Source organism: Macaca thibetana, chromosome 9 (genome assembly GCF_024542745.1).
Source record: "Macaca thibetana thibetana isolate TM-01 chromosome 9, ASM2454274v1, whole genome shotgun sequence".
NCBI lineage: Eukaryota > Metazoa > Chordata > Mammalia > Primates > Cercopithecidae > Macaca > Macaca thibetana.
Genome location: NC_065586.1, coordinates 45,019,652 through 45,034,556, shown reverse-complemented (window position 1 = coordinate 45,034,556; position 14,905 = coordinate 45,019,652). Strand labels below are relative to the sequence as shown.

The 14,905-nt window shown below is 35.1% G+C and overlaps 1 protein-coding gene across 11 annotated transcripts in view; it reads right to left on the bottom strand.

Moving 5' to 3' along the window:
- Window positions 1-14,905, bottom strand: part of PTPN20 (protein tyrosine phosphatase non-receptor type 20) — a 100,308-nt gene that overhangs the window by 49,362 nt on the left and 36,041 nt on the right. For 9 of the 11 annotated variants that reach the window (XM_050802987.1, XM_050802983.1, XM_050802982.1 and 6 more), the window contains 3 exons: window positions 12,117-12,211; window positions 8,839-8,936; window positions 6,192-6,304 (listed from right to left, as the gene is read on the bottom strand). In XM_050802987.1, the coding sequence (XP_050658944.1) occupies window positions 6,192-6,288 (97 nt within the window). In that variant the 5' untranslated portion in view covers window positions 6,289-6,304; window positions 8,839-8,936; window positions 12,117-12,211. Of the gene's footprint in view, window positions 1-6,191; window positions 6,305-8,838; window positions 8,937-12,116; window positions 12,251-14,905 lie in introns of all 11 variants that reach the window. The other 2 variants (XM_050802988.1, XM_050802994.1) reach the window with 2 other exon arrangements.

The window sequence follows — 14,905 nt, the reverse complement described above, 5'->3', positions numbered from 1 at the left end:
AGAGGGAGGATTTTCCTTTCCAGATATATTTAGAATGAATAGAATCAAAACAGAATACTATAATATGTCCACAGGAACAAACAAGTCAATTAGTAAAAAAATTTAGAGAATACAAAAGGATCAAACATTTTTGGAAACTTAATACGTGATAAAAGTATACATAAATTCATTTGGGAAATGTGGTTTACTTAGTGAATAGTGCTGGTATAACTGTCTAGTCATATGAAAGAAAATACAGTTTTCTATACCCCTATAATATTTAGTAACAAACTGCAGAGTCATGATCTAAGCAAAATAAATGAATAAAAATTCTGAAGAAAATTTAGGAGAATATTTGTATGTTTTTCCTGTAAAGAAGACCTTTTTAAGCATTTTAGAAATTAAGAATGTTCATGAAGGTCTCCCTTCTTAAGATATAGAATTGAGGGTCACAATTTGTAGCACATTTGTAGGACAGACAACATGTTAAAATTTCCAACATGTGAAGAGTTCCTACAAATTAATAAGAAAAGAAAAACAATGAACAAAGTGTATAAATACGCAAATCCAAGAAGAAGTTAATAAACATATATTAAGATACTTGATCCTGGCCGGGTGTAGTGGCTCATGCCTGTAATCCCAGCACTTTGGGAGACCAAGGGGGGGTGGATCACAATGTCAGGAGTTCAAGACCAGCCTGGCCAACATGGTGAAACCTGGTCTCTACTAAAAATACAAAAATTAGCCAGGCATGGTGGTGCGTGCCTGTGGCCCCAGCTACTCAGGATGCTGAGGCAGGAGAGTTGCTTGAACCTGGGAGGCAGAGGTTTCAGTGAGCCGAGATCACGCCATTGCACTCCAGCCTGGGCGAGAGAACCAGACTCTGTCTCAAAAAAAGATAATTGATCCTACTAGTAATCAGTATAACAAAAATTTTGAATAATAAGGAGATGCTGTTTTTCATCCATCAGATTAGCAAAAATTAGAAAAAGGGTTATCTAATAATAATAGGAAGGTGGGAAAATTGAACCATCCCTAACAGCTTAGGGTAACAATAAATTTCTCTAAGCTTTTGGAAAGGAATCTGGTATTGCCCATTAAAATATAAGATGAACATAAACTTTTTCTTAACTATCTTACTTTAGGGAATCTAACCAAAATCAAAGTATCAGTACTTAGGAAATGTGTAAAAATATATAATGCAGAAAAAGTCAATTGGAGAATGGGTGAATGTATTATGGTATCTACATACAATGAAATATTAGACAACCATTAATCCTATGTTAGAATATGTCTTAACCTATGTACATAATACAGTTTAAATTTTAAAAACTATGGTTGCAGAGTAATTGTAGAGTTGTAGAGCACACATCAATTTTCATTTAAACTTTAAACAGAAAATCTGTTTTTATATCTTTGTGTATTGTTAGATAAACTATTAATATTGGTTGCCTCTGAATCAGGATTCAAGATGACGGGAGGAAATTATTAACTTTTTCTCGATATCATTCTATATTGATTTTCATTAAAATATTAGCATATGTTAACTTTATAATTTATTTTTTAAATTTTGGCTTTTAAAATATTTTATTAAATGTTAAATAGGTACAAAATAATAATTAAGTGAAATATCTTTAAGAAAAAGAACAATACATACCCAATTTAAAACAGAACATTAGCCCCTGATGCTCCTGTGTCCCCTTCCCAGACCTCATTCCTCGTCCTCCTCCCTCAGGGTATAATCACTATTCTGAATTGTGCTATCATTCCTTTTGTTTGTTTTGTTTACCCTTTATGCTGTTTGGCATTTTTTGCAAGTTTATATAGATTAAATTATTTTGTTTTAAATCTCAACTTTTTTGCTAAGACTGCATCTGGGTTTATTCATCTTCACATTAAACAAAATACAATATTTAATTCATACATGCTGGTGTTGACAGATATCTGAGTTATTTACAGTTGAAGTCTATTACAAACAAGCCTAGTATGGACATTCTTGCATATGTCTTCTGTTACAAAAGGAAAAGAGTTTCTCTAAGATAAATAACCAGGAAGGAAATTGCTAGGACATATGGCATGTGCACATTAAAAAAAACACCAAATTATTTTCCAAAATGGTTTCCATCAAGCCACATACTCACCAATATTAACTATTATCACATTTTAAAAAATGGAAACCATCTAGTCAGTGTAAATTATTATTTCAATATGATTTAATTTTCACTTCCCTGATTCAAAATTAGGTTGGACCACTTTTTCTTATTTTCTCTTCTGTGAAATGCCTGTTAATGTGTTTTGCCCATCTTTCTATTTGGTTATCTTTTACTTATTAATATGCAGTTCTTTATATTTTCTAGTCATTAATCCTTTGTGAGCATAGACCTCAGTAACAGACCCTAGGAGGAGCTTAACCATAGTTCTAAACTGAAACTGACACGGAGGGTACTAAGAAAGAAAAAAGCAATGTCTATCTACTTTTCCATAGGAACTGGCCTTACTCTAACAGCTAAGACATGGTATTCCCTGTTTGCAAAGGAATATGTTCTTATTTTTATTTTTAAAATATATTTATATTCAAAATTCCATTTCTGCCTAAATATAGAAAGCTAGTATGAGCATCACTCATACCCTAACAATATATACAAGTTGAAAAAACAAAGCACTAAATCAAAAATTTTGAACCCATCAGAGAGCTGAAGTTGCAGGGCAACCAAGTAGTCTGAAATCTAAGGAAAGACAGACTCTCCTAAAGAGTGACAGGACGTGAACACTGGCTCCCTGTTGCAGTTCAAAGGAGAAAGAGATACCAGGCACTATACAAATGGGAAAGAAGTATTCAGACATAAAATGTACTGTACATAAATGTACTGCTGATAGCTGGATGTGGGCCAGTGTGACAATACAGAACAGCGTAAAGCCACAGACACAAAGAGAACTTGCACACATTCAAAGACTCAAATTCACAGACCTCCAACAGGTGCTCATAAGAAAGACTGAGAGCAGAGCAGGAGATGGGAAGAACCATTCCCTCAGAAGGGTAGGCTTGGAGGAGGGGAGCTACTGTCATGGTAGAAAATGCATAAAGCCTCACTAAGACCTATTTTTCCCAGAATAAAAGCCTCACACTGCAGGAGGAGGAGCATCAGTTCCTGCTGTATGTAAGTGTAGACACACTGCAGTTGGGAAAAAAGCAAACAAAACCCCTCTATTCCTGGAGAAGGTGCAGAAAGCAGTCCTGAGTCCAGGATTTGATGCCATTATTATTACAAAACTCCTACCACTACACTAAGTGAAGGGGAGGAAACCTTCTCCACTATGGACTTACCAAAGGTGTCAGGCAGAGTCTGGATGCCATGAGAAGGGGTAGTATCACTGACCAAGCCTGTCACTGAGGACCAGGGATGGAGGACCTGCCCAAGGCTGATAATGGAATAGGACAAGAAACAATGACTTGGCCCTCCCTCCCCAGGCAAGCAAGCACCAGTCTACTGCTGGAAGATGGGCAGAAGAAGGAGAGAGAGCCCTTCTGAAGCACAGGCACACAGGGAAGGCCCAAAGTTGAGGATGAAATAGGAAAAGGCCAACAATAAAAACTCTTTAGCACCCCAGCTGCCACCCTGCACACAAGCTAAATCCTAAGGAATTCTAAGCCAATGGTTCACTATAGGTAATGAGAGCAACACAAAACCAAAACCCAGCTCATGTCCTAAATGGCCTACCGGAGGAATAGGCATGACTATTTCTAGGCATAAATTCTATTTACTTCAGTCTCTTTTTTTCTACACCCAGTACCAACACTCAATCAGATATATAGACATATAATGAAGCTGCAGCAGCTGCAACAACAGAAGCCAGTGTCGAAAAGCAAAGCAATCACAGAAAAAAGTATCAGCAACAACCCATCTGTCAGAGTTATCCAACAGGGAATTTTAAATAACTATCATTAACATGTTTAAGCTCTATGAAAAATGCAGACAAAATGCATTATCAACAGAGACAGAATCTGTAAGGAGGTGTCAAATGGAAATGTTGTACATAAAAAAACACTGTATGCTTTCAATGCGTTCATTAGTAGACTCGACACAACCAAGAAAGGAATCAGTAAACTTGAAGATAGGTTGACAGAAATTACCTAACTGAAATACAAAGAGTAAAAAGAATAGGAAAAAAAAAAAGTAAAAAGCAACCAATAACATTAGTACAGCTTCTTTGGAATACAGTTTGTCTATTATACACTTATGACCCAGCAATCCCACTCCTAGATATTTACCTTAAAGTAATGGAAACTTATGTTTACACAAAGTTTGTGAATATCTGTGGTATTATCCATAATTGCCAAAATCTGGAAACAACCCAGTGTCCTTCAACTGGTGAATGGAATACTATTCAATAAAAAAGAAATTAAATACTGATAAATGCAATGACACAGATGAATATCAAAAGAATTACGCTAAGTGAAAGAAGTTGGACTCAAAAGGCTACATATTTATGATTCCTTTTATATAATACCTTGAAAAAGACAAAAGTAAAGAGAATGAAAATAGATTACTGGTTGCTAGGCACTGGTGGTAGGGTTGAGTTAACTACAAAAAAATACAGGAGAAATGTGTGGGGAGATAGAAATGTACTATACCTTGATTGTGGTGGCAAACCTGGGTCAAACCTCATAGAACCGTATGCTAAAACGGTGAATTTTCCTGTATGCCTCAGTTTAATTAAGCATGTTTTAATTAATTAAAATTATGCCTCATTTTACAAAAGCATATTCTTATAACAAACTATTTTTGTATATTTTGTATATAGTGTGGACTGTGACAGCTTTATAATATGTTAACATGGCTAGGCTGGACCACTTTTCCCAGAATTCTGTTTCCTGAATGTTTCCAGCTAAGACAGGGCACAAGCGAGGTCCTCATCCTCATGTCAGATATGGAAGGCGAACATGGGGCAGCAGCTATTCTGTGCTCAGATGCACTGTGGATGATCTCTTGACTCCCCTCATTCTATATGTGGAAGGAAGAACCTAAAATCACAACAGTGCCAATCCTACCTGAATGAATATAACTGGCATGTCATTCTATCTAAATTTCAAACAAGTTTACACAAGAATGCACAAAATAATTTAAAATCACCGAGGTAGCAAAAACTTGCCCAAACAGCTACAACAATGTATTTTTTAAAAATTAGAGGGAGGATTTTCCTTTCCAGATAAATTTAGAATGAGTAGAATCAAAACAAAATAATATAATATGTCCACAGGAACAAACAAGTCAATTAGTAAAAAAATTTAGAGAATACAAAAGGATCAAACATTTTTAGAAACTTAATACGTGATAAAAGTATATATAAATTCATTTGGGAAATGTGGTTTATTTAGTGAATAGTGCTGGTATAACTGTCTAGTCATATGAAAGAAAATACAGTTTTCTATACCCCTATAATATTTAGCAATATTTTTGTATGAGATCTGCAGTTTAATAATTGTGTAATATGATATTTTCTTAATTGGGTTTGATATGTTTCAAATAAAGTCATTAGAGAAGATGTTTCCAACATTTGATGGGACGTTGGTTATGGATGACCTCCAAGATCCTCTCCAACTCCAAGGTTTTTGAGGTGTGCATGTGATCCCCCAAGTTTACAAATACAAATTTTATAAATATATATATACACACACACATATATAAAGTATATATTCATAGTTCTAATTACATTTATATTATATATACATGTAAATACACATACACAAACAGTTCTGAAATATTCTTCAGTGTTATAATTTGTTATGCATATTTGTTGTTTTCTTTTTTCCCCACTATAAACATGTGATAATTTGTAATCCAAAAATGTTATTATTTTACTTACAAAGCATATATTGTGCAACAAATTTTTAAAAAGGAAATTAGGAAGCAGGTTGTTATTTTTCAAATCTATAAAATATCTAGCTTTAAAAAAATGGATTTTACTAAACTGACATATTTAATACCTTAAAATACTTGAAGAAAGGACAGAAATGAGCCATTCTGAATATGGGGTGTGGAGCATTTTTTTAATTGTATTTTTTTATTTTTAAAAGAAAATCCTAGAAAAGCATATTTTCCCATTTTTTGAAGTTTTTCCTAGCTCTTTCTTTCATTGGTAATAGAAATATCTTTGTGCATATCTCTAAAATAGAGCCTCAACTTGTTACTACAAATAGGATGATGTCATACCAGAAAGTAGTGGGGAGAGAGCCTGTGAGGGCCCTGCAGGCTCCTCGTTCTCACTGCTCAACCTGTCTCTTCTGAAGGGGACTCTGGCTGTCCACATGCTGGGATCACTGCCACTAGAAAAGAAATGTATATATTTGCCCATGGTTTCAAAGAATATATACATTTGAGAAATACTTTCTAATCACCTTTATTGATTATTTAATTGACATTCACTTCCATTTCAATTCAGTCACCCACTCCCATTGTCATCACCTGAAATTGGCTCACTTGTGAGATAATTCCCAAATCCCAATGTCTGATCATAAACTCCATCTCCTCCCACTACTTTTACCTTGCAAACTAGTCGCCTCAGATCCATCCGCCTATTTATCTTCTCCTCTCCTCTACCTAGGCTGCGGGAGGGAAGTACTAGGGTTACTGGGCTTTCTAATATCAGCAGAGAGCCATTTGGAAAACACCACCATGTCCCTGGTTGGTTTCCTGTACCACTCTTCCATGGCAGCTAATTCCAAGCCACCATCCTGTTAGAGTCCTTATCTTAATACTTTCTCCGCCTTAGTAAAACTGTAACTTCTTCTAGAAAATACCAGAAAATAGAAATTCTTTCAATTATCTTTTAAAACATTTACTTAGATGCATCAATGTCTTTCTTATTCCTTGCTTTCTGCCTGTTCAAAATTCATCCTTCCATGTTCTTAACCTGATTCCTTCTACCTCCTCTAAGGTACTTTCTATAACTTATATATATTTTTTAACATATCATGAATCACTCCCTATCTACAAATTCTTTCATATCATACTCACTTTTCTGTATCTAAAAAATAGGAAATGCTTTAAACTCTGTCTAGCTACTAATCGTTAACAGATTTTTCAAATACTAGCCCATATTCACTTTCTGTTTCCTTTGCAACCTCTCCATACTCAGCTGACTCGCTAATGCTATCAACTTGGCTCCTGTTGCATTTTCATTTGCAACCCTACCTAGCAAAATCCTCCTAACTTGACTTCCGCATCTAACCTTCAATGTTTAGAGAAAATTCTTACTAAAACACAAACTTAATTACACCTGCCCACCAATATCAGGATAAATCAAAGCCCCTTATCAGACACCTAAGTTTAAGATATTGGCCAGGTGGCCTCTGTGTACTTTTTCATCACCATCTCCACTGATTTCCTACCTCCACTGTATGCTTTAACCTTAGCAAAATAAATGCCTTTTTCTTTTACTTCTGTAAGGCATTTCGGGTTTCTTACTCTTTTCTCCTTCTCATTTTTTCTTGGATTACTATAAACATTTAATTAATCTCCACTGACTGCCACTTCCAGCTATCCTCACCTTGCCACCAGCATTCCTCCTTCTGTGTGGATAAATAGACAGTTTCACAAATAAAACAAAAAGACCCTCCCTATGCATCCTTTTCATTTTAACAGACTGAATAAAATGTATACTCAGCTTCACATATATGGCGTTACTTCCCACCCCAGCCCACGCTGTATTTTGGGCTCCACCTCTCATCTTCTCCAGCTTCCTGGCATTCCACCTCACACACACCCTACGACTCTTGGCACCTAATATTTCTCCCCATTAGTAAGATATTTTCACAACTCCTTACCCTCGCTCAAACTTCTTCCTCTTGCCTGAAACGTTCTTCTCCTTTTCACCTGCTAGGTTTCTATTTAATTAAATCCTAAATTCAACTAAAATATCTTTTCTTCAGAGAAGCTTGTGGGAAACCTCCCTCATGCATAGTCAGTCTTCTGTACCCGCAATCTTTGGATTTTGACTCTAAAATAATGTTTACTACATTGTACATCAATTTGTCTTTTATATGTCTGTTTTCCTAATTAAACTGTGAACTGAAGAGCAAAAAATATATAGTAGTTTTTATTTGTGTACAATGCTTAGTATATCATAGAATCTCAAAAAGCCTTTGGAATTACTGTTATTTGTTTAATGCACTTCTGAAAGTTGTACATACAAATTTCATACAATACACATACGAAAACACACAATATAAAGAATATACACATTCTTATACAGTGCTATTCCAGTGAGGGTAGCTAAAATTACTGATAAATCTCTAAGAAAATATGGCTTAACAAAATGTTTCCTCATTTGATGTTTTTGCTTATAACACCTAAATTTGAATATTTTATAAGCATGAAAACTTGTTTCTTTAGTTTTCTTAATGGAAATTTACTGTTCTTCAGGTACTTTAAATTTTTTAAACATATACTACCAGAAATTCACCATACTAATAATCCTATTGCTTATACCATATAATTTTCTTTCTGAAAACAGATTACATTTCTAACAAAATTTAGTGCTGTACTGAGAGCTTCATGCTACCTCAAGTACACTGACCACTTCAAAAGCTCCAAGCATATTTGCAAAAGCTTTGACACCAGGTAACTATTGAGAGGATAGAGAAATTGAATCCTTCAAGAATACTTTTCTCTTGTGTTAATTACCATATTTGTGAGATCGTAACCATATTCCTAAGAAAGCTAAATCAGGTTTATAAAAGGCTATATCTTGAAAAATTAAACATTTGAGGGCCATTATTCACTGTCTCCATGCAGAGGGCTAGCTATGAATATAAGTAGCATAAACAGAAAACTCACTAAATAAGCATATCAGTTATACCTTTCTGAAGGCTCTTCAAAAATATCCTCATAATCATTACGTGGGAAATTCCGAAGAGAAGGTTTTACCTTCTCTGAGTTAACTTTCTTCTCAAAAACCTACAGACATAAGAAAGGAAACAAATTATAGCCCTGGTTTTAGAAAAAATGTGGTTTAAAAGAAACATGATTTCTATAGCTACTTAAGAAGAGTGAAAAGATCTGCAATAATGGAATTATAACCACAATCACATAGTATAATTCTGCTCCTAGAAAATCACTTAACTGTATATCTCCCTATAAAATATTTTTCAATCTGTCAAAACAGTGCAGAGTACTATGTAAACAGAAGTTATTTATATTAAATAACTCAAGTGATTTTTCAAAACTAAATTTTTAAAAAGCTTCGTTTGAGAAAAAATAGATTTATTACTTCAGCCCATAAGAGATTTTCTTATAAGTGTTCACCATGTTTTGTTTACTGTGAATATAAAACTCCTGCCACTATATTTATCTTTACTTTAGTACTTGCACCATCCAATCTACTAATTCTAAGTATTTCTCCACATTTCACTGCCCAATTTTGCACTGGAGAGACTTCAGTCTTGACAAGTCGCAGTGCCAGTGCCCCAGTCATCATATACACATGTTTCCTTCCCTCCTTGTCTAATACTGTCTTGCCATACTTGACCTTCTGTTTTCTCAAGAACATCTTTTGAATCAGCTGATCGAATCTCATTCACACACAAAAATAACTTTGGGATTATTACTGAAATTAAGTGATACGAATTTTTAAATTTAAATTGGAAATAAGTGATATATTTATATATTAAGTATTATTATCCACTAATATGATATAGCTACCCAGCAAACACATTATAAAATATTCTCAATAAAGACAATGTACACTTTTTCTTAGATTTACTGCTAAACACTTTAAGTGGCACAATTGTAAATGTAATGTTATAGATTAGACCTTATATTTGCTACACACTGCTCAGTCCGCAAACCACGTTTTTACATCTAGTATTTTTGTGTACATTCCATTCTAAATACTTTAAACTTCCATTATGATTTCTTCTTTGACTAATGAGTTTACTAGTGTTTGCTTGGTGTATATTTAATTTTTACTTTAAAATCACAGGAAATTGTCCACCTAAGATTCCTTCTCATTAAACTATGTAGCTAACCAATACATTAAATGAAATGAGCTTCACAGAGTTGAACTAGTTTTGAAATCAGCACTGATTGGGAAATCCCTAAAAATTACTTTCAGGATAATTAAAATTGAAATGTAGAAACTGTGGCTCCAGTGGGATGGAGGAAAAGAAGTGGGACAGTGCTATTACACAAACATGATCCCACTTCCCTCCTATGAGACATGTTTAAAAGTCATTTGAGTACAATTCATTTACTTAGAAGAAGTAACATCTGGAAGTCCTAACACAATTTAAACCTGAGACATCTTTCAAGTCATGGTTCAAAATCAAATTGATTATATTTATTTTTTAAAGAAGCAAACTGTTCTAGACGGCTGCAATTCAAATTTAAGGTTGACTAACATATGTCTGATTGAGTGAAATGTGATTTTGCTAACAATACCAAGAACTAACATGGAGAAACATAATAAATTATCAACATGGCAGGACTTTTGGAGATTGCTCAGTGAATCAAATTAATATGAAATTTTTTTAAATGTTAGAAAATGTTTTCTGAGGAGCCTAAGTTAGCTTTTCTGTACTCCATGAAGCAAGGATTTATGAGGACAAAGTGAAAACAGTAACACAGATAGGAGCCTGGTTTCTAGTCTGTGACTCAAGAGTCGTATGATCATAGACAAATTGCTTCAGCTTTCACCTCTAAAATGAGTGCCGGCATAAAAATGTCTTTAACAGGCCAGCCGTGGTGGCTTATGCCTATTATCCCAGCACTTTGAGAGGCCGAGATGGGTGGATCACTTGAGGCCAGGAGCTCAAGACCAGCCTGGCCAACATGGTGAAACCCTGTCTCTACCAAAAATCCAAAAAATAAATTAGCCTGTCTCAAAAAAAATTAGTAATGCTCCAAATCTAACCAACTTCAAGTCTATGAGTCTAGACAATTTCTAGGGGACAGCATCTATCTGAAAGGACATAAAAATGGCTACAATATCAAATTGTTTCATGAAATATAAGAAAAACAATTTCTAATGAAATCAGGTAATTTTCCCAACACTCTAAAAACCATCCAGGAATGTTCTAAGATCCTTTTTTCTTAAAGGAAACTTTAAAGCATATCAGAATTCATCCTAGATAGGCCAAGCTATAACTTAGAAAAAAAAAAAAAACAAAGTAAAAATATAAACAAAATCACAAAATGTGCTCAGTTCTAGAAGAAGTCAAATAAGACTATAAGACTATACAAAGGATCTACTTGGGCCATTCTGTGAAGGTGTTCCCATTCAAACTGTCTCTGCTTCAAACAGGAAACCATTCTGATCAGAGAAAAGAATGGCTCAAGAGTGAGCTAAAAGCCCAACATGGCACTAACAGCCATAGATTCCCAGCCAAAGATGTGATGGTAGCCTTGATGTGCCCAACTTAAGTATAGCAGAGAACAGACAGGAGATAATAATCAAGTTACAATGTTGTTCTTAAAAGCGGCACTCCTGCCCATCTGGGGTGGAGGTGGCAATTGAACGGGGGAAGCGGTAGAAGCAGTATTTGGTCTATGTACTGACTTTATCTCTATTATTGCTGTAACTTACAGGAAATGAGCACAAGGCCAGCATCATCATGGCAGTTCCAAAGCTCTAGTTGACTAGGTAAGAGAAAAAAAATGCAAAGCACCCGCCAGACTAAAATCCATTTCCCTTTTTTTGTGTCCTAACCCCAGCACTATCTCCACAAATGGGGTAATGTGTTGACGTAAGAGGTTTTGTCACAGACTTTTCACAGCCCTCTACTTTTCCATAGTTTGGAGATACCCAATCATGCTGTCTCAAACAATGAAAAAGTCCACAATCAATACATCTAAAGGTGCTTCAAACTTCATGTGAAATTTATTTTGTATCTTCATTAGTAGCACAAAACAAGTGCCTGTAAAATTTCTAGAGTAGCATTAGAAAATGCAATTCACTAGAAACTTGGCAAAAAGTTCCACTCTTTCAAATCCCTATTTTGGTCACTGTCAACACTACAGTGCAAAGAATTAAGAAATTATTTTGGTGAAAACAAAATAGATACCCATTTCCCAGAGAGCATAGTCAGCAACTTAGGTATTAGCCAAAATTAGTAGAGATCCCTCTCCTTTTAGTCTTACCTTTGATCTAGGTGTGTTTTTCTTACTTGATGAAGGCAAAGTCTCCCTGAAATTCAGGTCTTCTTCTTCAGAGTCATTTCCCTCATAATCTTTTACTGAACAAAGCGGGGGGAAAACTGATCAAATAGAAAACACTACACAGAAGGAAAAATGGAGACTTAATGAGAAAAAACAAGCTACATGAGGGAAATTTTCACCTACTTTTCCTGTTTTCCAAACACCCCATCTTTATCTCCTATGGTAATCATCTCTTTCCCCCCTGCTTTGAAAAAAGCAACATAGCAAAGCTGATCCTTCTTCTAGGATTATCCTCAGGGAGTTGACTTTTGAGCAGTTCCCTTGTTCCTCACTGCCACATTATTCAAGAAAGTACTCTTCAAGTAAATCCTAGATATTTACAACCTGCAGAACCCATGCATTGGGATCTACAGAATACAGTCTTCTGTGTTTCAGAGTCTATTTCTTGAATAAAGAATACTGTGTTACAAAAGTCACACTTTAACTTCTTGTATTATTTATAATTCATAAGTTAGCAAGCAATATGTTAAATTATATAGAAAATTGTTTTCAGCTTTGTTGAAGAATGTAATATGAATCATCCCAAGGAAACTCTGGGTTTCTTATATGATTGTTCCTAATTACTGTGTAAATTTTACTGCACAGACTCTTTCAGATAAGAAGCCGAGAGAAAATTTTCTCTGATCTCAGTATTGAGCACTCACAGTACTGTTTCTCATACCATAGCAGCATGAAATATTATGATTTAGAACTTCTGTGACATGGCATATTACAAAATCAATAAAAATATAGTAAACAAGCACTATGGAATTGAAAAAGTGTGTTCCTGAATGTGTGTTAAAAAGGAAATCTAATAGAAATTATGAACCTTTATAACATATGAATTAATTTTATAAATTAAAACATTAAGAAATGTCAATGAAGGGACAACATATCAAAACTAATGTGAAGTAGCTAAATGAGTATTTAGATAGAGGGAAAATGTATAGGTTTAAATATGTTTACAAAAAAAGTAGAAAAAAACCTGATATAAATGAGTTTTGTATTCAGTCATAGAGGCCAAAGAAAAACCGAGGAAACCCAGAGAAACTACAAAGGAGGAAATCATAAAGAAAACCATAATAATAGAAAATAAGCCTAAAGAATAATCAGCAAAATCCAATACACTAGTTCTTTGGAAAAAAACTTAAAAATACACAACCCTCTTTCACTATCAATCAATGGAGAGTAAGTGCACAAATGACATTAAAAATGAAAAAGAATCGCTTCTCAGCCTTTTGGCTAAGATCAAGTGTGAAAATGAAAAAGCACACAACTACAGATGCAACTCACATTTTTAAAGGTAATAAGCAAATACTATGAGAAACTTTAGGAAAATCTGATGAAATGGAAACTTTTATAAGAGAATTATAAGTTATGAAAATTTACTCCAGAAGATGTAGAAAGCCTAAATAGTGTCATAACCATTTAAAAAGTCAAACCAATAATCAAAAATACCACTCCCAAGAGGAAAAAGCATATGGGCCCAAACAGGTTTCTAGATGGCATTTTATCAGACTTTCAGTGAAGAAAAATCTTTCTTATGCAAACGGTTTTGAAAATAGGAAATTCCGCAAACCTAGGAAGGAGCTTCAAGTGCTAGAAAAAAAAAATTAACAGAAAAACAAGTCTATAAGAAATATAAACAAGCAACTCATAGAAGGTGACTTACAGGCCAGTAATGTATTTTTAAAAAGTCCAGTCTCACCTGACAAACAAAAAATGAAAATTGAAACAACCTACAACTTACTTTCATTTATGCTTATGAGAGATTTACTGTAATAGGACTTAACCACAACTAATCAGAAAATAGGACAAAATATATAAAACAATAATTTTCAGACCTTGAACAACAGATTATGATCCCAGAGAGAAGGGGGTGAGCCTTCTGGTTGCTCCAGATCATGGCCTCCAGGAGTTTGCAGGCTATAGCTCAGGAAAGGAATCAGAGTCCAGTGATTCACCGATTGAGAAGAAAAAGATCAAAGTTAGGAGAGGCTGAGGCAGCCAGAATTTGTAGGGCAGAATAACAGGGAGGCCTATTATTATATTATTATAATAATAATAGGAGGGAGCTATACAGAACAAGAGAAGTCTAAGTAGCTGCAAAGAAACCCACTCATGTCTTTTGCAGAATGTAGATATGCTTATATGAAGGAAGACAATCTCTGATACTCAGGAAGGATCACCGGAAAGTAGCAAGCCACATAATTCCTAGAAACAGTTCATATGAGCCAGAATGAGGAGACCCTGCAATACAGGGACATTGAGGATAGTGCACAGAAGAGATACCTCTTAGTAGTAAAACCATCCCTGGAACAGAAGCTCCTTAGGGCCACCTATAAAAAAGGTGAAGAGCAAGCCTCAGACAGGATCAGGTTAAACTTCAAGTAACATAACTACGAGGCAGAAAAACCCAACATTCTTTAAAGAAATATCAAGGCTGGGTGCGGTGGCTCATGCCTGTAATCCCAGCACTTTGGGAGGCCCAGGCAGGTGGATCATGAGGTCAGGAGTTCGAGATCAGCCTCACCAACAAGGTGAAACCCCATCTCTACTAAAAATACAAAAATTAGCTGGGCATGGTGGCGTGCACCTGTAATCCCAGCTACTCAGGAGGCTGAGGCAGGAGAATCGCTTGAACCCGGGAGGCGGAAGGTTGCAGTGAGCGCACCACTGCACTCCAGCCTGCGAGACAGAGCAAGACTCTGTCTAAAAAAAAAAAAAAAGAA